Below are 27,858 nucleotides of genomic sequence, written 5' to 3' on the forward strand. Positions count from 1 at the left end.
TCCTGCTGCCTGTGAATCTTGATATAGAACTCTAGCTACTTATCTAGTACTATGTCTGTTTGCTTGCTGCCATGCTGCCTGTCTGAAGACAATGAACTAGACCTCTGAAACTATACGTAAGACCCAATTAAATGCTTTCTTTTATAAAAGTTACTGTGGTCACAGTGTCTCTTCACAGAAATAAACACTCACTAAGACATGTGGTATAGCTGGATCTTGAGGTAGATCAATTTCCATCATTCTGAGGAGCCACCTTTCTGTTTTCCATAGTGGCTGTACAAATTTACACTCCCAACAGCAATGATGAGTATTTCTTTTATTTTACATCCTTGCCAGCATGAGCTGTCACTTGTTTTCTTGATCTTAGCCATTCTGACAGGTGGAAGGTGATATTTCAAAGTAGTTTTGTCTTACATATCCCTGTTCACTAGGGATGTTGAGAATTTATTTAAATGTTTCTCAGCCATTTGTGTTTCCTCTTTTGAGAACTTTGTGTTCGGATCTGTACCCATTGTTAAAATTGTTATTTGTTTTCTTGATATATAGTTTCTTGAGTTCTTTGTTTATTTTAGATATTAGCCCTCTATCAGATGTGTAGTTGGTCCAAATGACAGTGTCCTCTGACATGCAAAGTTTCTCAGTTTCATGAGCTCTTCTTTATTATTTGTTGATCTTAGAGCCTGAACTAGTGGTATTTTGTCAGAAAGTCTTTTCTTGTGACAATGAGTTCAATGCTATTCCTCATTTTCTCTTCTCTCAGATTAAGTCTATGTCATTTTATGTTGAGGTCTTTGATTCATTTGGAGTTGAGTTTTGTGCAGGCTGTTGCTTATGGATCTATTTATTTTTCCAAATGCAGGCATGTAGTTTAACCAGTACCACTTGTTGAAGATGCTGTCTTTTTTTTTTTCCCGTGTGTATTTCTGTACTGTTTATCAAAAATCAGGTACCCATAGATGTGTGGATTTTATGTATTGGTCTTCAGTTTGATTCCATTGATCAACAAATCTGTTTTTTGTACCAAAACCATGATATTTTTATTACTGTAGTTTTGTAGTACAACTTGAAATCAAGGATGGTGATACCTCTAGTAGTTCTTTTATTATTTAGGATTGTTTAGCTATTCTGTTGTTGCTTGCTTATGTTGTCTGTGGGTTTTTTTGAAGTGTGTGTGTGTGTGTTTCCATATAAATTTTATAGTTGTCCTTTCAAGATCTGTGAAGAATTGTGTTGGGAATTTGATGGGGATTGCATTGAATATGTAGGTTACTTTTGGTAGGATGGCCTTCTTTATTATGTTAATTCTATGGATCCATGATTATGGGAAGGTCCTTGCCTAGACTTCTGACAGTATGCTATCCAAATTGGACAAGCAGGACACAAAAGAAAATGACTGCATTTAAAACTTTGCCAAGACAAGGCAGAATAGTCCTTCAAAAATCATGTTTCACAGAAAAGTCTGTAAGATATTCTAGGCCTGTAGACTGAAGAAGATTGTCCAGGTAGCCAGCTGTCTCTGTCATTTATTAGTTTTGGAAGGTGTTTCCTCTGCACTTCTGTTTACTCAGGAAATACATCCTCCTCAAGTCTTTGATAGAGTTGAAGACTAGATAGTTGTAGTTATCCTTGTTAACAAATTCAGAAAAGAAACTCACAAAAGCAGTGCAAAGTATATAAGGTTGAGAGGCATAAAAAGAGTTTTAGGTTGTTAATGCAAGTTAGGATAGAAAGTGAATTATGTATAACATTTTGGACTCACCAAAATGGGGTAATATTTTCCCTGAATTTGTCAAATGCAAATGGATTAGACATTGTTAATGTAATTCTAACCTGTATATATTTGTATATATTTATGGTACTTATTGTATATAGTTTTAATATGTTAGCTAAAACCTTCATTTTTTATTTACACAAAAGGGGGAAATTTGATATTTTGATTGTGTTCTGACAAATAAAACTTGCTTGGACTCAGAAAGTGGAGTTATCCACTAGTTGACCATAGAGGTTTGGAGGACTGTAGACAGGGAGGAGAAAGGAAGTGGTAAGGCAGCACTGAGAGAGAGGATCTGGGGCCTTTGGATGGAGGAATGGAAAAGGTAGGAGGCAACAGGGGGCTGCTCCCTGTTCTCTGATCTTTCAGGTTCTCACCCCAGTATTTGACTACTGAATTTTTATTGATAAAGATCAATTAGATTAGTGTTTCAGGTAGTCCTTCCATTTTCTGATATCTTCTTTAATTTCTTTCTTCAATGTCCTGAACTTTTTATCATACAAGTCTTTTGTTTGTTTGTTTGTTTGTTTGATTTTGGCTTGGATAATTTGTATTATTTTAATGTATCATGAAAGGTATTGTTTCCCTGGTTTCTTTCTCAGTCTTTCAATTTTATATAGGAGGGCTACTTTTTTTTTTCTTCTTCTTTTTTTTTATGACCTCTCTGTTGGTGAGACTGGGGTACTGAAGTCTCTTAGTATGAGAATGTAAAGATCAATATGTGATTTAAGCTTTAATAGAGGTTTTTTGTGTTTTGTTTTGTTTTGTTTACAACTTAGGTGTCCTTGTATTTTGTGCATAGATGTTAATTATTACAATGCCATCTTGGATATGTTTCCTTTGATGGGTATGATTAGTTTTGGCTTGAAGTCTATATTTTATATTTTAAAATGGCTGCATCAGCTTGCTTCATAGTCCATTTTCTTGGAATATCTTTGTCCATCCTTTTACCCTGAAAAGATGTCTATCTTTGATGTTAAGGTTTGTCTGTTGAATGCAGCAAAAGGATGGATCCTTGTTTCACATCTCTTCTCTTAGTCTGTGTCTTTTTTTTGATAATTTAGACAGTTGATATTGAGAGATGTCAATGACCAATGATGGTTGATTTCTGTTATTTTTGATGTTGGTGGTGTGTGTGTGTTTCCCTTCTTTTGATTTTGCTGGTCTTGGCTATTTATTCCCCGTGTTTTCTTACAAGTAGTTAACCTCTCACTTGCATTTTTCTTTCTGCCACCTCTATAGGGTGGGATTTTTAGGTAGATATTGCTTAAATTTATTTTTTTTTCATGTAATGTTTCGTTTTGTCCATTTATGGTGATTGAAAATTTGCCTGGGTGTAATAATCTGGACCTGTGGCTGTGGTCTCTTAAGAATCTGTAGGACATCTATCTAGGTCCTTCTGTGCTACCTGGCATCTATGGCTAGCTAGTGGCTAGCTCCTCACTCTGATCTTCAGACAGACTTTATTTGTTAAAGCACAAACAAACCTCACTACAGGCAACCATAGATGAATCCTCTGAAACTGAGAGCCCAAATCTGTTTCTCCCTTTTAAAGTTGTTTTGTGACCCATATGGTCACAACATGATGAAACTGACTTGCAGATCTACAAGATTGGTTTCAGAAACTACTGGTCTGTAACTGGACATTTGCAACAGGTTATCAAATATCTGGTCTTGTAGGTAGGCAAACTAGCAATTTGTTTCATTGACAATAGACTTCTAACAGGTAGCACAAGGCATGGGGTATATTCAGCACTCAATAAATAAATGATAAGTAAGCAATGAGAAATCGAATGCATTCTGTAGTATTCAAGAAAAATATGTATCTTTAGTCATATACAGCTGGTTTTAGTATAATGGGATATATTAATAAAGTTTAATTGTATTTTTCTTAAATTCCTATTGGGAGAGATCTAGCTGCTGTACCCAAGACTTTTACTATTTCTATTAGCAATTATGAGTGTTTTCTTTATTTAACGATTTTATTACATTTATGTATTTGTTTGTTCATTTATTTGGTGTGGGGCATGTGTTACAACATGCATGTGTAGGTCAGAGGACAACTTGTGGGAGTGTTTTCTCTCTTTCCATCATGTGGGTTCTGGGAATCAAACTCAGATCATAAAGCTTGTCTGCAAGTATCTTAACTCACTGAGCCATCTCACTGGTCCTGTCCATGTTTTTTACAGAGAGAACTCTGTCGGTATGTTTGCAAAGGGAAATGGTAGGAATTGCTTTGGATGGAATGTATCCCATCAAAAACAGATGATGTTCCATCGCTAATACGTGAAAGTGAGACCTCAGTTGAAAATAGGGGTCAAAGTAATATAAAGCCATTAGGGAGGGCCCTATCCCAGTGTGATTGTGGTTTATAAAAAGAGGAGACTCTGGAGAAAGACATGCATAGAGGGAAGCTGATGTGAAGACACAGAGATACCCATGTACAGGGAATGGAACCCCCAAGCCACCAGCACTGAGGAGATGGCTGTGGGATAGTTATCTTCCACAGCCCTCAGGCATGGTCTCTAGAAACTAGTTTTTATGATTTCCGTGAGGACAATAAAAGACTTCCTGCTTTACTTTGCTCCGTGAATGTTCCTATTTATGAAATGTGGCATCTGTTCTGGGTAGATGTTATTTCCCAAGTACTTACTCTGTACTAGATCCTGCCCTAAGACTTCTGTGTTATATCATTTTATCCTCTCGGTACCACTCTGAAGGAGATGCTGTCCTTACTTATTGGATGATAAAACAAAGTTCAAAGAAGCAAAGTAACTTGTCTAGAATACTGGTAGGCATGAGATGGGGCTGCTCTCAGATGGGTGGAGTCTGACTCCTGAGCTCGTGTTCTCCACTGTGCATCCTTGAGTCCCCTGGACTGAATGCTGTACTTTCTTCGGAGGTAGTATAGTTCATGTGTACTCAAAGTTTCTCGCTGCTTGAAGATTTCACCCTCACAGGAAGGACATGCATAACTACAGCAGTCACTCAGCCCTACCCTGATGACAGATTCCCAAGCTGGATGGATGGAGGTGTCCATTACTAGTTGAATGGTTTTGCTTCTGATGCAGAAATGGTTGTTTTCTTTTCAAACCTCTTCTTCCTTCCACTCTCTCCCAGATCATTGACACCCTTTTCCTTTGCAGCATTCAGCATTCCTCCTGACTCCTCCCTTGAATGATGACAACTTCTGGCCCTCCTCTCTCTGTCCTACTCCTTATCCTAGGCTGCCTCCCATTGTCTTTTGCTTACACTTCCTGTTTCTCTTTCCCTCTTCGCATGCTGCTAATGCTTCTAATGCTGCTTCTTCCAGAGCATTTCTATAGCCTGTGTTCTGGCCTTCAAAGTCTCCTGAAAATACTACAGGCCTTTGGCTTTGTTGCTTCCCCTGATCTGTTTGCTGCCTGCTCGCACTGACCCAGTCCCTTCCCGGTTTCCTTCCTGCGTTGTTTCTTTGTTTCCATCTCTGGGATTTTTTGATATATTCCAAGGCCCATCTCAAATGTTGCTTCTTTTTTTCTGAGTCTCTGGGATGGATGCAGGCATCTCATGATCAGAAACTTAACAGGCTGTGGATTGTAGTCAGAGCTGGTGTCTCCAGATCTGTCCATGTGCCATGCCCTTTCCCTTCCTTCTGTGTGCAGCCAGTGGGAAAAGCTCAGCTTCTGGTCAGATGGGGGAAGTTCGGATCCCAGCTTCCCCAGCCACTGGAAGTTTGTTTTGCTCAGAACACCTAACTTAATTCACCCATTTCCCAATTCTCCAAAACGGCCTTAAAACAAATTCCTTTTCTGGAAATTAGAATGATTTGACTAGTGCAAGTCCTGGCCTTTCTCACATAGCTAGGACCCAAAAAATAAGCATTTTTCTTTTAAGCTTGTGATCCTCACTAACTTATTTTGACCCCTGATCTGTTGAAATTAATTTGGTTCATTCTGTCTGTGTGCTGTCAGGCCAAATCTCACAATAGGCTATAGAATAGGACATAAAGTGTGTCCATTTTGTCCTGCCTCCTCCCCTGGGACTGTCTAACTTTTACATACAAAGAAAAGATAAATGTTTTTTCTACATTGTTAATGTAGAAACCCACACGGACACAAGTGAATCCTAATAAATTGCCTTGTGGTTTAAGGGCTGTTCCACGCTAGGGTGAGATTTGCCAGGAAGAGTGAGTGTGGTTCAGCCTTTGGTAGGAGTGGGGGTGGGGAGAGCATGGGGAGCCTATCTGTGAGGAGGAAAGCATGTCCTGTGCAAACTGCTTCAGGAGAATCATCACAGATGCTCTTTAATCACCTGTGGCTTCACCCACCAAACTAGAAAACCAGAGCAGTTTAAAGTCTGAGAGCATCAGGTGGCAGAGGAGCCCAGGAGTGAAGCCTTAACAGCATATAGAGCTGGAGAACATGGGGTGGGGAACACACAGACTACTTACCAAAGGAAGCTGAATTTTGAGATGGGCTTGCTCCATCTAGGAAATCTGTGGTTTTTATGGTATGCTAAAGGAGGATTTCATTTCATTTATGAAGCAAGGCTATGATTTCCTGACCTGTCAAGTCAGGCTCTCAGGAAGGCAGATGTTGAGACAGGATGAGGAGTTGAAGAAGTTTATGGGGGTATGAAATGTGGACCTGATGAGATAGATGAAAGGGAGTAAGCAGACGGGATGGAATGTTTTCTGAGAGTCATGTCCATGTGATGCATGTGGAAGGAGCAGCCCCAGAACTGTCCATCAGAGATGATGGTTGGCTAGAAATGATGGTGTCATCTTCTCCAGGGTTAGTCATGGGTGGAGACTGCCCAGAATTAGTGTGGCTGGGGTTGGGTTACCAACTGCCAGACAAGTTCCCATGACACAGTTGGAGCCTTTCAGCTTTCTGGAGGCTTTCACCTTACTGACTCCTTAGGAGCAAGAACTTTGTTTGCTTGTTTGTTTGGTGTTTTTTATTATTATTATTAGTTTTTATACTTGCCCCTCAGTGACTAGCACACTGTCTTCTCTTCAGTGACTAGCTCAGTCTTCCTCTCAGTGACTAGCACATGTTCCTCTCAGTGACTAGCACAGTCTTCCCCTGTGACTAACACATGTTCCTCTCAGTGACTAGCACAGTCTTTCTCAGTGACTAGCACAGTCTTCCCCTCAGTGACTAGCACAGTCTTCTTCTCAGTGACTAGCACAGTCTTTCCCTCAGTGACTACAACAATCTTCCCCTCAGTGACTAGCACAGTGTTCCTCTCAGTGACTACCACAATCTTCCCCTCAGTGACTAGCACACTGTCTTCCCCTCATTAACTAGTACAATCTTCCCTTCAGTGCCTAGCAAACCATCTTCCTGTCAATGGCTAGCACAGCATCTTTCCCTTAGTAGCTGTTCAGTACTCATAAAAGCTATAGAAAAATACAGGCTAAAGTAATTGGTAAAATTCCAAACAGGGATTCGTTTTTAAAGGTACATGTGAAGGTAGGGTTTGTGGATAGAGACTTTCTCATTTTGCTGAGTCTTTTAGTCTATGTTCAATGCCTTCTCATGATAATTTGGTTCCTTCGCATGACTCTATTAAGACTCCAGAAGCATTGCTGATGGCTATGCTACTTGAGGCTGTGACCTTGTATGATTTAAATCACTTAGGTCTGAAATATTCATTCACTAAAATTTGATTAATGTGTCTCTACTGAACTGTTAGCTTCTGTCTTTATATTAAGGGCGAACCTGCACCCTTCACATTCTGAGCATACTCTTGTGGCTCAGAGCTTGCTGATGGCCAAAGCAGCCAGAGACATGTTTTGACTGTTTATTGTATACAGGAGAAAGTGAAACCCTTTGAGATTCAGACTTTCTCCAGTGTCTTTCTCTTCTGGAGCAGTTTGGCCAGTCTTTGCTGAGGACCCAGAAGTTACTTCCCTGTGAAGTTTTGAAGTCTCTGTGCAGGATAATAATTTAAGAGGCATGAGCACTTTAGCCTGTGTCTTGTACTGTGGCCTCTTTCTTTCCAGTCTTCTCTTTAGATACCTTTAGATATCTATTACAGTCATCTTGAATGAAGTGTCCCCAAGTTAGGGACAACTTAGTGTCCCTAACTTGACTGTGAGAGTGATAATGCATGCTAGCTAAGAGCTGCTTTAGGATTCTGGCTCCCTTTCTTTGACTCATTTGACTTCAAGATTCATATAAATAGAATGGGCATCATGACCTACCTGTAGGATTTCTTGCTGTCTTGGGTCAATGGCTGAACAAGGCATGGTGTTACTCCTTAAAAACTTAGCTCTTATTTTTTGAGCAAATATTGTATGTGAAAAGCTTCTTGGTTTTTTACAAAAATAGCAAATTTATCTGGTGTATTAAAATAAAGCTGTTTGCTGAATCATCAGTGTTGTATCCTTTAGGAATCTACTTTGCAAATGAGGTATATTTAGTTCTTGAAACAAACAAAGGCAAGAGTGCATGATACATATCGAAGGCAAGAACTGATTGCTCACCTCATCTGAGGCACCCAGCTATTCAGGACCTAGAGATCAGTTTCTCAGAGGTGGGAGAGAGAGAAAACTTGGAAATGCATGTTTCTAATCCTTCAGCAAATTTATGTTGTTCAATAGTTGAAGAAAGCTGTGTGTCTTATGTTTAGAAATCCCAAATATCTTCCATTTGATATATCCTAAAATGAAACATTTAAGAAACTAATATCTAAATACTGAATTTTCTTTCAATAGGATTTACATTTTTAAATCATGGTTATGATACTCTATTGTCATGATGCTACATTTTGAAACATTGCCTAAATCCCTAAATTTTAAACAAATATGTCTGAAGCAATATGTTCTTAAGTTGAAACTGCTCTTGTTTGTGAGGCATGGTGGGTATGATAAAATGTACTTGAGACCTCTAGAATGTTCTCCGTCTCCATGTCACAGAAACATGTCTTCAAAACAGTTCTCCATTTGGGGTGTAATATGCCCTTAAAACAACTTCCCCCTCCCAAGTAATCTAAGGAATGTCTGTGAATTATTCCCTGATTCTAACAGTTCCAGTTTCTGTTTGGAGAGCCTGCTCAGAGTATGAGTGGCTTCCACGAATGGCAGTGATGATGAGCTGGGTCCCTGAAAGTCCAGCAGATATCCCTTGATCCTCCATTGTTAACCACAAGCAATTGATGAGGGTTTGGGGGTGGACTTTTTATTTTGCTGTTTTGTTTGAGTTACTCCCCTGACAGTCTGCTCACTGTTTAAACTTCCTACCAGTAGAGACGTAACATGTTCAAACACTAAGAACATTGCTTGCATCTGCTCTGCCTTCTGTACTTAACACAGTTTCAGGAAAGGGTTTTTTAAAAGGCAGAACCTCGTAACCTATGTGACATCAGATGAAAAAGTGCATTTAGTTGTCTACTTGAGGAGAAGGCACTTAGGAATAAAGTTGAGTCTGACCTATAATGCAGCAAGGATTTAAGTTAGAAAGTTGGTTGTCTTGGTTCCTAGTACATATTTTATCCATTATTTGGTTTAGTGGAACTTTGATCTGAGGTCTGAGGTTTCACTTTCAAGTTCCTTTTAAAACTTGTAATTCATTTATTATTTTGTGGTGTGTGTGTTTGTGTGTGTGTGTGTGTGTGTGTGTGTGTGTGTGTGTGTGTGTGCTTGTACCACAGTGCATGTGTGGAAGTTAGGACGTCAGAGGACTTGGTTCTGTCCTCCCACCATGTGGTCCCAGATACTGAATCAGGACTTTAGGCTTTGTGGTAAGTATCTTTACCCACTGACCCATCTCTCTCACCTACAACTTACAGGTTTCTAAAGACTCAATTGTAAAGGTCATATTTTCAGAGGACATTACTCATTGGCCTCTCCATCTCTTCCAGGTTTATCTTGCAGACTATGGACTTTCCTACAGATACTGTCCCAATGGGAACCATAAACAGTATCAGGAAAATCCCAGGAAGGGCCATAATGGAACGATAGAGTTTACAAGTTTGGATGCCCACAAAGGAGTAGGTAAGTCTCTCTTTTCCTGTTCACATTTTTAATCTCAGAAGAATGATTGTGTTGAACATGCTGAAGTTACATGAGATGAATGTTGCATGGTCAGGCTGAAGGGTAAGCACTCTGGTGAGATTTTTGTGGAAAGTAGTGAATTGCTGTTATCCTAGTGAATGTCTGACAGAAACCAGAAACCATGTGACTGGACAGAGACTATGGCTCTCAAGAAAGCAGCAAAGCCTGACGACCTTCATTAGGCTGACAAGTCACAGGTCTGTGTGTGAGGCTGCTGGGTGGTACTGGGGGACAGCAGAATCAGTGGCCCTCATGTGCTATCCTGTTAGCACTGTGTCCTTCTCAGAGCCTTGAAAGAGATCTTTCCACAGCAGCAGCATCTTCTGAACCCCCAAAGTGTTAACTTGGGAAATTTCTCCCAGTCGCCTTTCATAGATCTTACTTATTTAAACTCACTTTGATGGTATTGGAAACACATTTGCAGGTAAATTACATACATAGCCCTTTTATTGGATATTGATTGTACTGCCTTGCATTCCAAGGCAGACTTAATTCAACAATTCCCTAATTAGTTAAAGTCATAACCTATGTCTTGTATTCATTTACCATTAATTAAACCTTAGCTGTTTATTACTCTGCAGTCCAAATCCAATAGCCGACCCAGAAAGCCATGGAAAAGGAAGTAGGAGGTCAATATTGAAAATATATGGTGCTGAGTCCCACTGATGGCTGCTTCTCTCACAATCAATATGCTCAGTGCAACTGTACTTTCTTAGTTGCTCTGTCAGCAAGACAAAAAGTCAATTCTAATGTTATGCTAGTGAAAAAAATGGTGATTATTAAAAAACTTTGGCTTTCAAAATTATATTCTCTGCAAACTTTGTTTATAAAAGTGTTGTCAGACATGGTAAAGCAAACATAATTTTTAAACAGCTCTGAAAGAGATACATCTTCACTGAGCATCAGCTAGACAGACATTCTGCGCTGGGAATGGCTGTTGGGCTGTTACCCTAAACTAATACTTTCTAACGAGTTTTACTTGGTGCAAACAACTGTATATTATTGTCTTTTCTATTAAAAGGACCATTGACCATGTAATGCAGAGGGTGCTGATCATTTCCAGAGCAATTAAAACCCATAGTCTTTTAAGGAAGGCCGTCAAGAAGGTGGAGCCAGTGTGTTGATTGTGTGCCACCTTCTTCCTAGGAAGATTGTTACTGGACGGTTTCTGTACTGAAAATCAGTTTTTATACTCTGGAACACAGGGAAAGAAATCAGAACATGTCTTTGCCAAGTCTGGTTTTCTTAGAAAAGTAATGATCAGTGCTGTGTAATTTTTCATCCTTTACATTGTTAATGATGTAGTTAACACTTGAAGGTGAAATGTGACATGGCTTTGATTAATTTAGGAAATAGGGAAATAAAGTGCTGATTGATAGTGATGCTTTTTAAAACAATTTATTTAGATTTATTTTATGTATATGAGTGTTTGGCTTGTGTGTATCTACATGTACCAGGTGCATACCAAGCAAGGTCAGAAAAGGGACTTGGATTCCCTGGAACTGGAGGTCTCAATGGCTGTGAGCCATGCTGTGGGTGCTAGGAACTGAGCCTATGTCCTCTGCAAGAGCATCTCTTAACCACTGTGTCATTTCCAGCTCACATAGTGGTACATTCTGACTTTAAGTTCTCTCTCTCAATGAGCCAAAGAACATTTGCCAGACTTACTTTGTGATATCGAACAGAATTTTCAGACATGAAAGTACTCCTTACCTGGTGTTGTGCCTGGAAATGGACCACACAGATTCTTATGCACTGTTGCTAATGTATGTTCTGATGCTTATGCAGCTGAAGACTCTGTTTAACTGTAGGATGAATAAGAGTAGTCATGTGTTGTTTTGACCAAAGGTCGGACAGCAGTATTTCTGAAAGTCTTTTTTAGTTAATTCTCCATAGTATTGTTTTTATGCTGTCTTCATGAAGTATGTAATCCAATGTCTATTCAGTACTCAACTTAAACTTCTTCCCCCTCCTGATCATAGTATGCACTGATTAAGACACTGGGTAGATTTCCCCACTCTGGGTCTTGGGAAGAAGACTGTGCTGAGTGTCATCATGGATATGGTGCTGCATCTCAAAGAATGTTCAGGAAAGAGATTTTCAGGGAAGTCTGTGGTCTTGGGCTTAATTGAGTGTATATTTAACAACAAATGGCTCAGCTTTCCTACAAAATAGTGGATTCCTTTCATGTATTTTGCAAATGTATGTATGCCCACATATAACTATGTATATGAACATATATGCTAAATACATGTGTATTTGTTCTGATTAAAAACAATGGAAGATTGGATATTCTCACTGTGTTTGAACAGTGTTTGTGCCTAATACTTTTCATTAAATTTTACGAATTAAGCATTTCAGCTCAGAATTTTGTTAGAAATGAACTAATCATTTAACTATATTTAGAACCCAGAATAAAAAGGATCAAATTCTACATGTAAGTTGGGAAAATCAGACTCATAAATATTCATGTTAACTATTAGTACAGTCAATGTATGATTTAATATCAGAAAAATCTTTTCCTATTCCAGTCCAGGGGAGAAAACAATGCAAAAGAAAGCAGCAAGAATCAGGAAGAGTTATCACTGTGAAACAACCTGTGGTTGTCAGAGTGTTTCTTGTACAGCAAGTGTGCCTCTCTATAGACAAGCACGCGGCCTGTTCCCCCATAGCACACTGTCTTCTGACCTTGAGTATTCTCCTTATTGTTATCTAGACACTGAGAACATAGCCAAGTTTTCAAGGAATTTGTCTAAGGTGCCATTTAGTCCTCTTATCTACATGTTTCTAATTCATAGTCATGTACAGGGAAGAAAAGAAAAGACCAGGTTTCTACAAGGTAGCTCACTAAACCAAAAGCTGGGCAGAAGGACACACTGAGATGAGATGGAAGGACAAAAGGACAAATGGCAAGATGGTGATTCCTGGAAATGCTGTGGATGGCATGACATTTAAACATGGCAGTTGTTCTTCCAAACTCAGGACTCTGTGTAACCTGAGGGAAGTTTCTGCAGCTGACTTACTGCATCAGTATAAAACCAGAGTAAGGATGTTGGGCATAGTTCTTCATTATTAATATTTTCTCCATAAAAACTAGCATGTACGAGCACTGACATACTTTGTTCTTGTTGCAAGATAATTAAAGAGAATTATATGTGTGTCAAATACACTGTTTTAAAATTTGTTGCATTCTTAGTAATGTTAAGAAACAATATTTGGATCAATGAGTGATATGGATTTTTGTAGATTTTTCTACTCACTGAGGCATGCAGTCAATACCTAATTTCTCTAGAGACATACTGCATTGAACAGACAGAGCTTTGTTAAACACTTCAGACCTGGGCACTGGGTATATAATACCTGTTTTAATCTGACATCATTGATGACCATAAAATATGATATCTAAATTGCATTTTAAGTGTCTATTTGTTTATATAATATATCCAATGTCAAAGAAAAATACATTGCATACTTTAACATTTTTTTGCCATGTGCTGCAGCACAAGGGATCCAAGTCTTGTGTTGCTTCTTGCATGTTTTCATTTCCTTTTGGAACTCTAACTTACAATATATATGTGGAGGAAACTGAGAATGTGTTTTCATGCTACTAAACTGGGGGATGGCACCGGTGACACAGCTTATATTCTACAACAAAGTTGAAAGAGCAAACACCTTTTTCTATTATAGGATATTAAGCGATACCATTAAATATGGTTAAGTATTTCCCAAGGAGTAAGGAAACTATAGTGTTAATTTCTTCTTGTTATGTAAAATTGAATGCTGTGTATAGCCTTTGGCCAACATTTAAAGACAAGGAAGGCATTGCATCTATGTGACATTTGGCCTTTTGTTTTACATTTGTTTTTTTATTACATTTATTTTGGTGGGTTGGGTACTGTGGTACACATATAGAAGTCAGAGGACAGCTCGTGGGATTTTATTCTTTCCTCTACCATGTGGATACCAGGGGACAATGTAAGGTCCTCAAACTTAGTGGCAAGCATCTTTATTCACTGAGCCATCTCATTTGTGTGCCCCTTTTACATTTATATTTTAGGTCATATTTCTTGACTTTTTCTTTGAACTCTTTGGTTAGGAACATATAATGCCCAGTGCCTAAAATGAAAAGGTAATCAGGCACACCACACACACACACATACACACACACACACACACACACACACACACACACACACACACACACACACACACACACACAGATTGGGATATAAAAGGTACTAAAAAGAGAAAAGCAAAACCCAGATACTAGGTTTCCCTTTATTTGAAACATGATACTTTGCATTTCACTCTGCTACTACCCCTTTGAAATTATAAGTGGTAGTATATTGGTCAGACTTTGTTTTGTGAGAAATAATTCTGTAGAGGACAGAGTTGTGTTAGTTCACAGACTTAAATGTTCTACTCCGTGGTCTTAGGCTGCCTGGCGCTGGATGCATTATGAAGGCACACATCATGGCCGTGGGGTGGGGTGATGTGGGGCAGGAAGTGGGGTCACATGGAGCAGGCACTTCAGCATGGCAAACACTGAGCAGAAAAGAGGGAGCAGAGAAAGGATGAGTAAATGGCACAGCCTCCAGGACCAAGCCCCCAGGGACTGTTTGCTTCAGTTAGCCTGCTCCCCACTCCTTCCCACTTCCAGTACTGCCAGTGTATTATTAAATCATCAGAGGAGTAAAACCCTCAGGGTTCACCCCTCCTACACATGCCAGAAGCCCCACAGTCTGCCACTAAGCCCCACTACACAATTCTATGGTGGACATGTCATACTCAAACTATAACAGGAGCCACCGGAATAGTTTCTTGCTCTTTGTACATCTGAGTTGACAAAATATTCTATAACACAGTTGGAAACCTAAGAATAAAATATACAGTTTTCCTGCCATCAGTCATAGCACCCCCCCTCCCGTTTCAGGTGAGCCTCTTGTTCAAACATTTCTACTTTTTCATAATTTCCGACCACTTCTAGACATTTACATCTTGTCTACTGGAAACAAGTGTTTTCATGTTTGCTTTGTTTCCTACCAAATCCTGTGTCTTCTTCACCTCCATAGTATATGAGGAATGAAACAAATAGAAAGCATACCTACACTGACAAACAAATATGGAGTTAAAACATTTTCCTATTCTTCGTTCTTTACCTTTGGTGAGTTGGTCCAGTTACTCACCCTGGTTTATGTTTAGAGTGCAGACTATGTCTTTAGTGTGACCTTTCTGTTGATCTTATATCAGCTTAGATGGACCATTGCTACTTTATAAATAAATATTTTTAATAAAGGCCCTTTTATCTTAATGGGGTGATGTGGAGGGAGCTTTCTAGGAAGGATGGTCTGGTCGCAAGGAGAATTTTGTCAGTGATCCAGCAAAGAGAGGAATCTGCCTCTTATTTATTGTACAAGCAAGTACCGTTGTATTGTGTCTTTCTGTGTTGTAAGTCGAAATGCTGGCATCATATAGCTCTCTCCATAACTAAAAGACGTGAAATAATGTCTTTTGAATGACTGTAAAGCTGATGATGGAGGCGGCCATCAGCCTGAGCATGTGCCCTCTTCATTCTCAACGATGTAGCTTCAGTGTTGCTCTGACACTTTTTGCTCTCTAATATGAAGCAGGTTGTTTAACCTTTTAAGCCTCTGTTTTTTTAATGTGCCAATATGATTAGTAATACTGACACTGCTGGAATGATTAAAACGTAATCACACAGCACTACACTGTGTGTACAGTAACTGCTCTCCATAAATCATATACGTTCTTTTATTTTAATTTTCGCTTCTAGTGTCATCAGCTATTTCTGGAATCTGTTTTTTTCTGAACTAGAAGTTGAGTCCCCACCTGTGCCTATTTTTGTATTATTGTTATGCTTGGCATTACTTTATCATTTTGAAATGTTGAACAATTTCGAACAACACACGCTCAGTGAAAAGAGTAATTTTCCTTACTCTGTGCTAGTAAGCACAATAAAATTAGATGCTAAATAGTATTTGGAAACTAATGGAAGAAAGTTTAGAGGAAAACTCTTGATAACAAAATTTTCAACAGAAAGTAAAAGTCTGAGTTGTTATATGTCTGTATGAAGACCTACAAATAATTGCAATATTGGTTGTGAAATGTATCTGAGAACCTTATTTAGTACAGTGAATTGTGCAAACATGTTTTCAAGAGGGAACAAACCACAATATTTTGTGTCTCTAAATGAATCCAGTGTATTGAAGATGGTAGACTATCTGAACATTGGACTGTAGAGCTCAGCATGGAAGAGGTGGGGCTAGAACTCACCCCTGCTGTAGGGAGGTGGGGCTGGGACTCACCCCTGCTGTAGGGATTCCTAATCTGGAAGTCTTTCCATTTCTTGCTTCAGTTAGCTTTTTCTAGTAGATTTGGAAAATAAGTAATGAAACAATCAGTTTCAAGGTTAAAAATATTTTCAGACACTTATTTTTTTATTTCATGTAAATGAGTGTTTTACCCAAAGGCATGTATGTGCACCATGCGCTTGCCTTGTGCCTGCTGCTGCCAGAAGATGGTGCTAGACCACCTGGAACTGGAATTACAGATGTTTGTGAGCAGCCATATAGATGCTGGGAACCAAGCCTGGGTCCTCTATCACAGTAGCAAGTGGTCGTATCTTCTGAACTATTGATTTTAAGTTACTCCTCTTTGTACAGTAGTCAGAAAGTGGACATGATAATTGTAGATCGAAAGACTTTGATTTCCCTAAAACAAGTCAAGCATTCTGTATCTCTGGGATCGATTTTCAATCAGAGAGACAGACTCAGAAACATTTTTGATGCTTTTGTCATACTTGTTAGGCTATGAAAACATAATCGTTCTCATTAGCATTATAAGTATTTTTGTAGGACTTAGTGAGAAGTATTAAATGTTTGCTTAACCTCACCCACTAACATAGTGCATATAGTGAAAGATTAAAAATTTGATAATATATTTAATTAGATAATACTGAAGTGAACTCAACTCTCAAAAGCCTATTTTACATGAAGACGAGTTCGTGAAATATTGGTTTCAGAAATCTAAATGACTTGTCAGTATTTGCAACTTTCTATCAGACCCTCAGGTGGAGGGTGGCTGGAGTCATGGGAAGGTTCATTCCACATTAATCCATGTTGCTTCTTTCTCCTCCTTTCGTGTATAGCTGGTATCCTCCAAACAAGTGTCAGAATGTCATGTTTTGAATATTAAAGGATGTGAATTTTTTAATTGATAGTAATTGGGAATTCCTGTCATGAAAGAGACTTGTGTATACATCTGTACACATGGAACCATTCTATTATTAATAGGAAATTTATCACCAAGGAAATCATTTCGGAGCAGTGTGCTAGAGTCTGTGTTTCTATTTTAGTACTAGAGCCAAGTCCTGTATTAGGACATTGTTGAAGTCTGTGCAGAAAAGAAATAGCACCCTTGGGCCTGGCCTTCTTCTGGATTGAATGGGCTTTAATAACCCAGCACTCAAATAGCAGTATGTAGGAGTAATTGTGCACTCTGCTTTTATAACAACTTATATATGGTGACCCAGAGTAGCTACAATGTGGTGGCACCATTGTTCTCAGTGGGTGGATTCATAAATTACCAAATACCTATTTCATTCACTCTGTGACTTGACTTCTCAGAGTTTATTTAATGAAGGACAATGAAATAGGATACCTGTTTACAACAGCTTTAACAGCCACATATTGCTCAGGATATTATATATCCCTACACAGATGGACATTCTAGTAGTAGAATAAATATAAATACCAGATTACTGTTTTTATAATAGCTTGAAATGCTTATAATATGATTTTATTTTATGAGTATTCACTAAGTGTGCTAGTTACTAGTTTAGTGAGTGACTTATTCACAAGTGTCAGTTGTATTTAACAATTCTTAGGTCTCATTGTCTTTTGATATAAGGTACTTGAGGAAAGGTGTCAACTTGAGTCCACAGCATTTAGAGTTTGATATGCATGATATTTGCCAACGTCTGAGCATGCTCTTTCAGTGTGTTTTAAAAGTTTTACCTTCAGAATATTCTTCCCACCACATTGTCTGCACCATGTTCCCTCTGTGCTTACCTCGCTTGTGGTTTTTTCCTTCAGATTCAAGGCTAGTATTTTCAAGGGGAGCTTCCTCTGTCTAGAGGTGATGTGTGTACCCTTTGGAGCTGGGTGCCCACAGTTGCTGCCCTTCCACTTAACTGAACATCTTCATGGGCCTGCTTTTAAAGACTGCACACTAGATGGCAGTTTTGTCATATTCTTCTGACTTCAAATGCAACCACTAGTGTGACAGACTAGGAAAGGCCTTTAGTGTTTAGTCTGCACTCAGAGGGTCTCTGCATGACCGAGGCAGACCCCATGGACTTCCTGGAACATGTGTTAGCAATTTAGCTGCAGACATTTATTTCTTTGTTTTACTGCTTGGCTCTTTGAGAAAGTGTTGGTGCTGGGTTATGGGTTGTCTGGATCATGTCAGAGGCCATGGGATCAAGTTCATATGACAGGCTAGACTAAGGAAAGATGAAGTTGGAGGAGGTGAGGAAGTTGACCCTTACTTCAGCCGCAAGTCCTGCTTGTCTGTGGACTGAGGCCAAAGGACCAGGCAGTTAACTTCACTCCAGCTGAGTAAACATAACACTTTGCCATTTGGCTTTTTCATATTTCATCAATGGGAGCTCACTCAAAGATTTGTCTATTTCTCACGAACTTTCTTATCCTTCCCTGTCTGTAGCCCCTTCCAGAAGAAGCGACGTTGAGATCCTTGGTTACTGCATGCTGCGCTGGCTATGTGGGAAGCTGCCTTGGGACACAAACCTTGAGGACCCTTTGGCTGTCCAGACTGCTAAAACCAAGTAGGGATTCTCAAATATTCCATCCCTTTATGCATCAGGACTAAGAGACCATGGAGGGGAGTGGGCATGCCAGACAAAATTGCTCCTTGGCCACCATGACAACACAAATATCATTAGTTTGAAAGCTATTGTTTAAAAAAACAAAATCAGGAACAGACATAAAATCCTTTAAGATTTTAAATTATAAAGTATAGATAATTTTATAGTGCAAATATAAAATAAAATATCTCTTTCTGGGCATGCTATTTCCCAGCACTTAGATCCTAGGTGATGGTGTTTAGAAGATGGACTGTTTTCAAATTAGTGTGGGACCTGGCTATGGAAATAGTCTGTACTTGGTGTGACCGATAGCAGCTGTGCAGAGAAGCAGGGTGAGGCACCAGTAAGAGCTTGGCTTGCATTTCTCAGGAGATGACAGCATACCCACAGTCCTGCCCCAGAAGGCACATGTTTTGCTTCTTGAGGTAGAAACAAAACATTTACCTGAGCTACTTATATGAAATCCTCTTGTAGTTCTTTTCTAATATTCTACATTCCAAGTTTTTACCTCGACTCTGTTAGCATAAGGAGGTCAGTTTTAGAAAAGTGTTTGTGTTTTACAGCTGAGTCCCAGGCACTGAGTGGCTTTTCCTCACATACTAGGATAGGCTGAGATAGTTATCCACAGAGAGACTTTTGTACCTAGAGAGTGGAGTTTTAGGACAACAATGAAAATGGACATGGAGGGGCAGCTGCTCAGCCATATAAGTCAATCATATGAATTCAAAAATTTTTTAAACTGGCTCTCACTCTATAGTCCAAGGTGCTCTCAGACACGTGATCTTCCTGCCACAGCCTCCCAAGTGTTGGGATTAGAGATTTACATCACCAAACTTGGATTCATTGTAGGATCGGTGCTCAAGATAGAAAGTTTCGACTAAAGGTTGGAAGTGACAGATGTTTGCTAGCTGACATATGCAATAGTTGCACTTGGAATCTTGAGTACACTAGTCCCTGACATGTTTGTATAAGTTAAGAGTTGGGACTCTAATGAGTTTTATCCGTTTCTGTCTTTGGGTAACTGACATGCTCTGCACTTCTGGCCAAGTCAACTCATAGGTATCAACACTCCTGTGTGTCAGCTCAGTTTGTATAATTTAAGTAGTGTATTTCAGTTAAAGGCCAACATTTTAATTCCAATGATCATTGGCAGGTTTTCTTTTAATAAGAGTTATGAATGGCTTGTTTTAGTCTTGTATCAACATGTATGCATAGATGCTTTCATTTCGATAACTAATGAGTATGTCTACATATGTATTCATGTATAATAAAGGTACTGTGGCAAATATAGGGTTTTAATAAGTTAAACATTACCTCTACTTTACTTATGTTAATATCTTCATTTTAATTTGATTAATATAAATCTAAACACTAATGGAGCTAACATATTATATGTCAAAACTTAAACTTTTCAGATTTCTTATATAATAAACAGTCCTTTATTTGCCTATGAAGGTGTAACATGAGACAGGGTGGCAAATTTGGACACAGCAATGTCCCTCTGTGTTTGGTGTCATGGGTCACTTGAGATCACTGCACATACTGTACTTTTCTGCTTGAGTTTCTTTGTGAACCCTTTACTCAAAACTATAATTTTAGTTGAGACTAGAGAGTCATATTTATTTAGTCAAAAATACTGGTGTTTGTTGTTTTGAATTGGTGTGTCATTTTATTGATATTTCTTGTTAACTCATTCAATCGTTGGTTAGTATGAACTCTTCCCAGGGGAAAACAATTGCACACAAATAACTAAAACCATCCCTCTCCAGTGGTAAATTCACGAGTAAAATATGATTTTTCTGGGGGCTCAAAGGTCTTTTTGCCCACAGATCACCAGGGAAACCAGGAATGTTGAACACACAGGGGCCTCTCCTCAATGAAGGAGTTAAAATGCCTGTTTTCCCACCCAGAAATATGGGAATGGATATTGTTAACAACCTAATGACCTTTGCTATCTGTGGAGTCAGATCTCACCCAAACCCCCCAGAATGTTTATCCCAGACTCTCCTTCCTTAAACCTTTATCTTTAGCTTCCAGTTAACAGAGCTCATCCTTAGGGGAGGTGTCATGTACTTTATGGCTATCTTGGTCAGAGACCATGCTAGATACTGGGCCTTTTAGCTGTAGAACCTACCTTCAAGGCCATGTGTATTTTGCAAATGAGTTTCTATGTAGTCATACCCTAAGCTTTATTGTATACCTGGAATTGGAATGACTGTTTCCTAGAAACCTTTTCCCCATACTCTATTGGGTTTAAATATGCTGACAATAAACCCCCTGGCGACAGACTCCCAGATGTTTTGATCAAGGTTGACAAAGTCAGTTTGAACTGAGTTTTCATTCATTCTCACCTTTTCTCGAATAGTTCTGCTGCCTGCTGTGACATCTGCAGAGACCCCCACACCTTTCAAGCGACAAATATATGAGGAAAAAATGACTTCACCATCCACAAACAATTTTATATGTATTTTTTTTGTTGTTGTTTCTGAGGCAACATCATAGCAAGCATTTCTACCTCTGCAGTCTTGAATTGTATACAACTTGAGTTAAATCCTCTCTGTTTCTACATTGCCTGTCCTCTAGGTAGTTACAGCTGTAAAACTGGCCAGTTAGAACTGAGGACGCCTCCCCCCTTTGCTAATCTTCCCATCCATTACAGTTGGATAAAAAAAGGGGGGGCACAATTGTCGTGTCTTATCAACACAAATCAGAATTTTATGTTCTAATGGAAACAGTGAACCTGAGTTGAAGACACTTACCATGTCCTTTCCCTGTTTTGTTTAGTCTGCTGGATGAGCTCCCAGAATCAGTGCTTTCGTGGGCTCCTCCTGGAAGTAGTTGCTGTAAGTTGGATGACAAACCCTCTGCATGTCTCTCTCCACAGGTCATCACAGTTGCCACTCTGTAGGCCTTAGCCTGATCCACTCCCATTCCCATAGTGGCAAAACCTCCAGGGTCACAGATAGTTTGCTAAAGATGTTTAAATCATCTCTGACATTTGAGCCAAAGCAGTGGAGCTCTAGCTTTTTGTTTTGATCTAGAGTTTTAGATTTATATTGTGAGAATCATTCACAGGTTAGCTAATAGCAACTGGTACTTTTAGAATTAAGATATTTTTGAATGGAGGTAAGACTATTTTTGAGTCAGTATATTTAAAAAACTTAACCATTACATGCCTAAATGCTATTTATACCTGGGTCACATTATATTGATCAATCAGCAAAACTTTTCAGATTAGAAAGCCACCCGATTAGGGGGTGTAGAGGTGTATTTTTGAAACAATTTTTTCCTTCACATTTGTAGAAGACTTTTTCATGTTCTGTGACATTCATATTGGTATGATTGGTAAATAAACTTGCAGTTCTCATTTCTGTCACTTGTTTATGCATGTGTGAGTCATTCAGTAGTGACTTCAGGATGAAGCTGCTTTGTCATATAGAGAAGAGCCAGCTAACTCTACCATCAGACTTTTCTTTTTCCAAGGGCAGATTAGCAGAGTGAATCTTTTTTAAGACAGGGTTTCTCTGTGTAGCCCAGGCTGTCCTCCTAGAACTATCTCTGTAGACCAGGCTAGCCTCAAATCACAAAGATTAGCCTACCCCTGCCTCCTGAGTGCTGGGATTAAAAATATGCACCACCACTATGTGGCAGCAGAGTGAGTCTTATTCTCTGTTGACTTGAGGCTCAAGGTTAGCCTTAGCATATGTGTGAGTAGAGCAGTGGAAATATCGTCTCAGCCTATAATCACAGCTCACCTTTAACCGTGAACCAAAGTTGTCATTTATAAAGGAAATCAAAGAGGAGCAAGCCAAGCCTGTTCCCACCTCCATTTCCCAAGTCCCATTGAATGTCATCATGCCAGGTTCTCATCTTCCCCTTTCTATGATATTTTTCGTATAATGGAAGGGACAAAAGAGGGGAGATAGGTGAAAATTGCCCATTTTTTGTTGGTGGTTTTGTTCTGTAACTGTATTAGATAACTTGATAAAACTGACATTATTCTTACCAAGTAGATAGCATATTTTCTCAGAAAGACAAAAAGCAAAAGTTGTCATTTCCTTTTCAAATTCTATGCCTCCTTTAACTTTCTTGTCCTCTCAGCTCAGGTCTAGAAAAGGAAGGAGGCCTGAATGCCTCAGATTGTACAAGGGGTGGATGCTTGTGAGCCAATCTATGTGCCATGATACTTTGATCATTAGATATATGCTAGAATTTTAGTCACATGAAAAGTGTGATTCCTCATTTTCATATCCATGAATTTAGTCTATGCTCCTAAATATAAGCAGGTTTGAGTTCTTAAAGCACAGAGTTTAATAGCAACATTTTCTTAGGAGATTGTAGAGCAAGCACAGTTTTGAAAATAAACTGATTTACAAAGTTCTTTTCCTATCTTTTTTATATAAGGCAATGCAGAAGTTCGTGGCCTGTGTGTCCAACTCAGTGTAGTACCTTCAGAAGTATTGTCTTGAATAAAGATATAGTCAATGGTGATGTTTAATATATCACTAGCCCAAAAAGCAGGTAATTCAGGAGTATACCAATTCTGTGATACCTGATGCATTCTGTTTAACAGCTCTGGAAATCCACAAGCCAATTAAAGATTATACTTCACGGAATAAAGCCAGACCTTGGAAGGCTGATGTTTACACCAGTGCTCCATCCCAGAGCTCTGAGCTTCAGGCTTATGATAACAAGTTCATAATGGGGTGGTCCTTTTTCTTTTTGCCCTCCTGATCCTCTCTGGTGCCACATTTTCTAAACCTCAGGCCCATGAGGCCTTTTGTACAGCTGCTCTCAGTTGGTGATGTGCAGGGAATTCTCCTTTGTCTTACAACAAGCATTTTGTTCCCAACAAACTCAGCTCTGTTCTCCATTTGGGATCTTCTGATTAATAGACTTGTAGTTTATACTGAGCTCAGCTGACCAGCTATTGCAAGACTAAAAAGCAGCAGAATATGTCCCAGAAAGTGGCAGACTGTTGTTATTTCTTTAGTAACTGGCACCTAAAGGGACACCAGAGAACACCAGTTCTAAGCTCTAAAACAGGAGCTGGTTGATAGCAATCTGGTGAACTAAATGTTAGGTAGCAGAGCTTGATATGTCTCATATGTTGGAGAAGAAAAAGGGGAAAGTAAGTTGCCTAATGGCTAGACTGTTAAAAACAGAAAATAGACAACCATAACAGCAGAACCAGGGGCTCTCATTTTAACTAGCTCTTCCTTCCCAGATAAAAACTCTGTGGTATAGAATGGTCACTCTTGGGGCTGGAGAGATAGCTCAGCTAGTAAGAGGGGCTACTGCTCTTGTAGAAGACCAGAATTTAGTTCCCAGTACCCACATTGGTGAGCTCACAATCACTTAAAGCTCCAGTGCTAGAGAATCTGATGACCTCTTCGGACCTCCATGGGTACATAAACTCACATGTGCCTGTGCGAGTGTACTCACTCACACACACACACATCCCTATACACATACACACACAAAAATTGTCACCTGCTTTTCAGAGAAAGAGTGACTATTACTTTTGGAATTTGGTTTTGTCTAGGGAGTGAGACCCAGTGCCTCTACATGTTGGTTTGTATGGAGGGAGGATGTGAGGGAAGGAAAAATGTTAGGTCCTCAGCTTCATGAAGCTGTCCAGACCTTCCTGCCATGGATTATAAACACCCAAGTGAGAAAGAATGAGGTACCCTGGGTCAGTAATAAGTCTTTGAAGGGGAAAAGCAGATATAAAAAGTGTTTAAACAAATGAAAATATGATGATTTTAGCATGACCCTCCTCCTGAAACAAACATACAAAGCATAGACATTTTAATGCAGTTCTGTTGCTTTTTATTATTAATTGTGCTTATTTAAAAAAAAAACAACAAAAACTAGTGGGTGGACTAGTTTAGTGGCAGAGTACTTTGCACATGTGAGGCCTTGGCTTGAAAGCCTATCACTAAGATAAATAGAAGCTGGAATGAGGAGTTACTTTGTGGCTCTTGTGACACACTTTGACATTAGAAAAGATAGCTCCTCAGCCTACTGACCTAAAATCAGGAATAGCACAAATGCACTGGGATTCTGGGGTATGGGGGATGAGAGGGGTGGTTCCTCTCCATTAAAGCCAAGCATGACTAAAACTGTGGAATCCATATTCATTTCCAAATATATTCATAAAATAACAAAATGAAAGCTGTAGGTAAAAGTTGCAATGCATTTTGCCTTTGAACTCAAGATTTATAATGAATAACATTTGTTTTTAAGTGAATGTTTAAATGTTAATGCAAAAGAAAAGTGTATTGAGCTACTGTGATTTTGAGTAGTTAGTAGCTTTGCCACATAAATCCAGGCTAGTAACTGTCATTGTACAGACAGGTGCTTCCACCTGGCACTGAGCTCACGGTAAGCATATCAGCAAAGAGATGTTGAAAAGATTGTCAGTTTATCACATTTTTAGCAAAGCATGCCATTTGATTTAAAATATTTTTTATCTTAAATGCTGTTTATTGACTTATTTTTAGTTCATTCAGGTGTGTGTGTTTGTGTGTGTGTGTGTGTGTGTGTGTGTGTGTGTGTGTGTGTGTATGTGTGTGTAGGAAAAACGTAACAGAAAAATTTGGGGATTATTAGAGTTTTACTAATTTTTCCCAATTATGAGTGACATGTAAAAACTTTGATACTTCACAGGTGAACTCGCCCAGTTCTTGGTATGTGTCCATAATTTAGCTTATGATGAAAAGCCAGACTATCAGAAGCTCAAGAAAATTCTGAATCCCAATGGGGTACCTTTAGGACCACTGGAATTTTCCACTAAAGCACAGAGTGTCCGTGTCTGTACTCCAACCCTTCAAAAAGTAAGTATAACATGATACTTGTGATCTTGGAATTGCACACTGTGAAAGTGCTCCTGTGAAGACCTTTCAGGTCCAAAACGACTTGCTTGCTACGTTAATTCTTATTTCTTTTAACCCAGCACTAAGAAACCTGAAAGTTCCTCTGACGTATTATCCCTTATAATGGGATCTATGCCTGTTGTATGTTGATAAAGAATGAAGCAATCGCTGATGGCCTTGGCTGGGGCAAAGCTAAAGGCCACTCCACCTTGATTCATAAGAGCCCTTCTCTGTTTCTCTAGGCTTTCTCTCACTCCTGCCCTGTGGATCTCTCTCACTACAGTTCTGTGGATCTCTCACTCCTGGCCTGTGGATCCCTAACTTCTGCCCTGTGCTTCTCTCACTACAGTTCTGTGGATCTCACTCTTGCCCTGTGTCTTTGCATCCCATTTTCATCATGATACAGAGCTAGATAGTATTCTTAGAAATTATTAATATACATCTATTGATATTTCAACTTATAGAAGGAATTATTTTCTTAATGAAGTTGTTATTGTATTTGTTGTCTCTTTTATTGTTCTTCTTTGAATGGATGCCCTCACATCAATTTTAAAAAATTAATACTTAAAGCAAAGAAGTATAAAGTCAAAGGATTTTGAGAAGAGAATGGTAGAAACCTGAGTCTGTAACCCCGTTACACAGACAAGGAAACGACTCTGTCACTTGAGGCTATCCACATTAAACAAGTAAATATATACATAAACTAATGTAGGTATGTGGAGGGTATTCTGGTGGAGGTACAAGTTAAGGTTAGGATGCCATCTACGTTAGTATTTCTTCTGAACTTTGGAACATCACAAGTGCTTGTGAGCCAAGAATGCAGGATGCAGGCTAATGTGACTGATAGGCTGCTAGATGAATGGTGAGTCAAGTCTCAGTGCACAGATGGTTCTGATTTGCGGAATTTTGTAGCTGCTGCAACTGAAGACATAAAATATCCTTCTAGTCATAAATTAGCTCTTTGGAAGCAAAACCTTGGCACCAGAGCTTTACAACCTTCAATTAGTAGGAAAAGAAGTATCTGAGTGACTGTGGTATTGACATCTGTAGGCCTGCATAGTAATCATTCCTAATAGAAGAGAATATCTGTTTGAGGAGGGTTTGCATGGCTAATTAACTACCAGTGAGAATATGTAATTTTTTCATGATCCCCTGATTGTCACCTTTCTCTCGTGGTACAATTACATTTTATTGTAGCAAGTGCCTCACAAACCAATTGTCAGCACTGTTTACATATTGCAGAAGGCAGAACGAAAGTTCATGTTTAATGAAAAGCCACTGGATTTTGAACTTGGTAATTATGGAGACTTCTTTTAACAGTTTTATTGACTTTTGTATTTTTATCACTTTTCCAACAAAACAAAGAACCATTTCCTTGACAGTGTCCCCTTATACTGAGGGAAACAAAGAATCATTTCCTTGACAGTGTCCCCTTATAGTGAGGGAAACAAAGAACCATTTCCTTGACAGTGTCCCCTTACAGTGACGGTCAGCACTTACTCTGTACCAATTTAAGAAGATTTTCATCCTTTTTTTTGTAGTTTTCACTTTCATAAGTTTCATTGAAATATAAAAGTCATTTAGAAATAATGCTATATCCTCTGCTAGAACATTCTAATTATTATCCTCCACAATATACAGTTCACTAAGTCAAAGAGTATTTGTTGTTGAACCAATTTTTAAGCAGAGAATAATACAATGTAGAACATTTTCCAATGAGCTTTCATGAAAAATATTTTATTCCCTTTTGATTAGAGTGCTTTAATTATAAGTAACACTATTTAAAAATAACATGTAACTTTAATATCTTAATTTCTGTTGGATATGTAGCTAGCAAGACATATTTCATAGCATATCAGCATTTAATTAATGACTTTATTTTTTCTACTATTTATGTGCATATATATTTAAATATGTCGAAAATATAGTTTTCACTATCTGTGGGTAAATTGCATCTTAATTTTAATTTCTACAGTTTACAGGTTTTTATTAATGCTATAAAAGTCAAACCTAAAAATGTTGAACTATACAGACATTACCATCCTGTCCTCAGTTGGGCTGAGTGATGCGCACGGGAAGGTGTCTGCAGCTGATGGTTCCTTAACAGAATTATTTGAATCAAGGAGTGTCGACCTGGTGGCTACAAATTTTCTCTTTCATGTCAAAGCATCTTCTCCGAGTACACCTTGTCACTATGCATGTGCGATACTGCAGCTACTTGACAGATTACTGAAAGAATTACTATTTCTTCTACTTTTTT

At 38.8% G+C, this 27,858-nt stretch overlaps 1 protein-coding gene across 2 annotated transcripts in view; it reads left to right on the plus strand.

The window, feature by feature from the left end:
* The window catches only part of Vrk2 (VRK serine/threonine kinase 2), a 107,838-nt gene that overhangs the window by 67,018 nt on the left and 12,962 nt on the right, over positions 1-27,858 (plus strand). For both annotated transcript variants that reach the window (XM_027387991.2, XM_027387992.2), the window contains exons 8-11: positions 9,623-9,755; positions 18,561-18,681; positions 21,505-21,563; positions 25,393-25,559. In XM_027387991.2, coding sequence (XP_027243792.1) covers positions 9,623-9,755; positions 18,561-18,681; positions 21,505-21,563; positions 25,393-25,559 — 480 coding nt within the window. The remainder of the gene's footprint in view (positions 1-9,622; positions 9,756-18,560; positions 18,682-21,504; positions 21,564-25,392; positions 25,560-27,858) is intronic.

The sequence above is a fragment of the Cricetulus griseus genome (genome assembly GCF_003668045.3).
Source record: "Cricetulus griseus strain 17A/GY chromosome 1 unlocalized genomic scaffold, alternate assembly CriGri-PICRH-1.0 chr1_1, whole genome shotgun sequence".
In the NCBI taxonomy this organism is placed as follows: domain Eukaryota; kingdom Metazoa; phylum Chordata; class Mammalia; order Rodentia; family Cricetidae; genus Cricetulus; species Cricetulus griseus.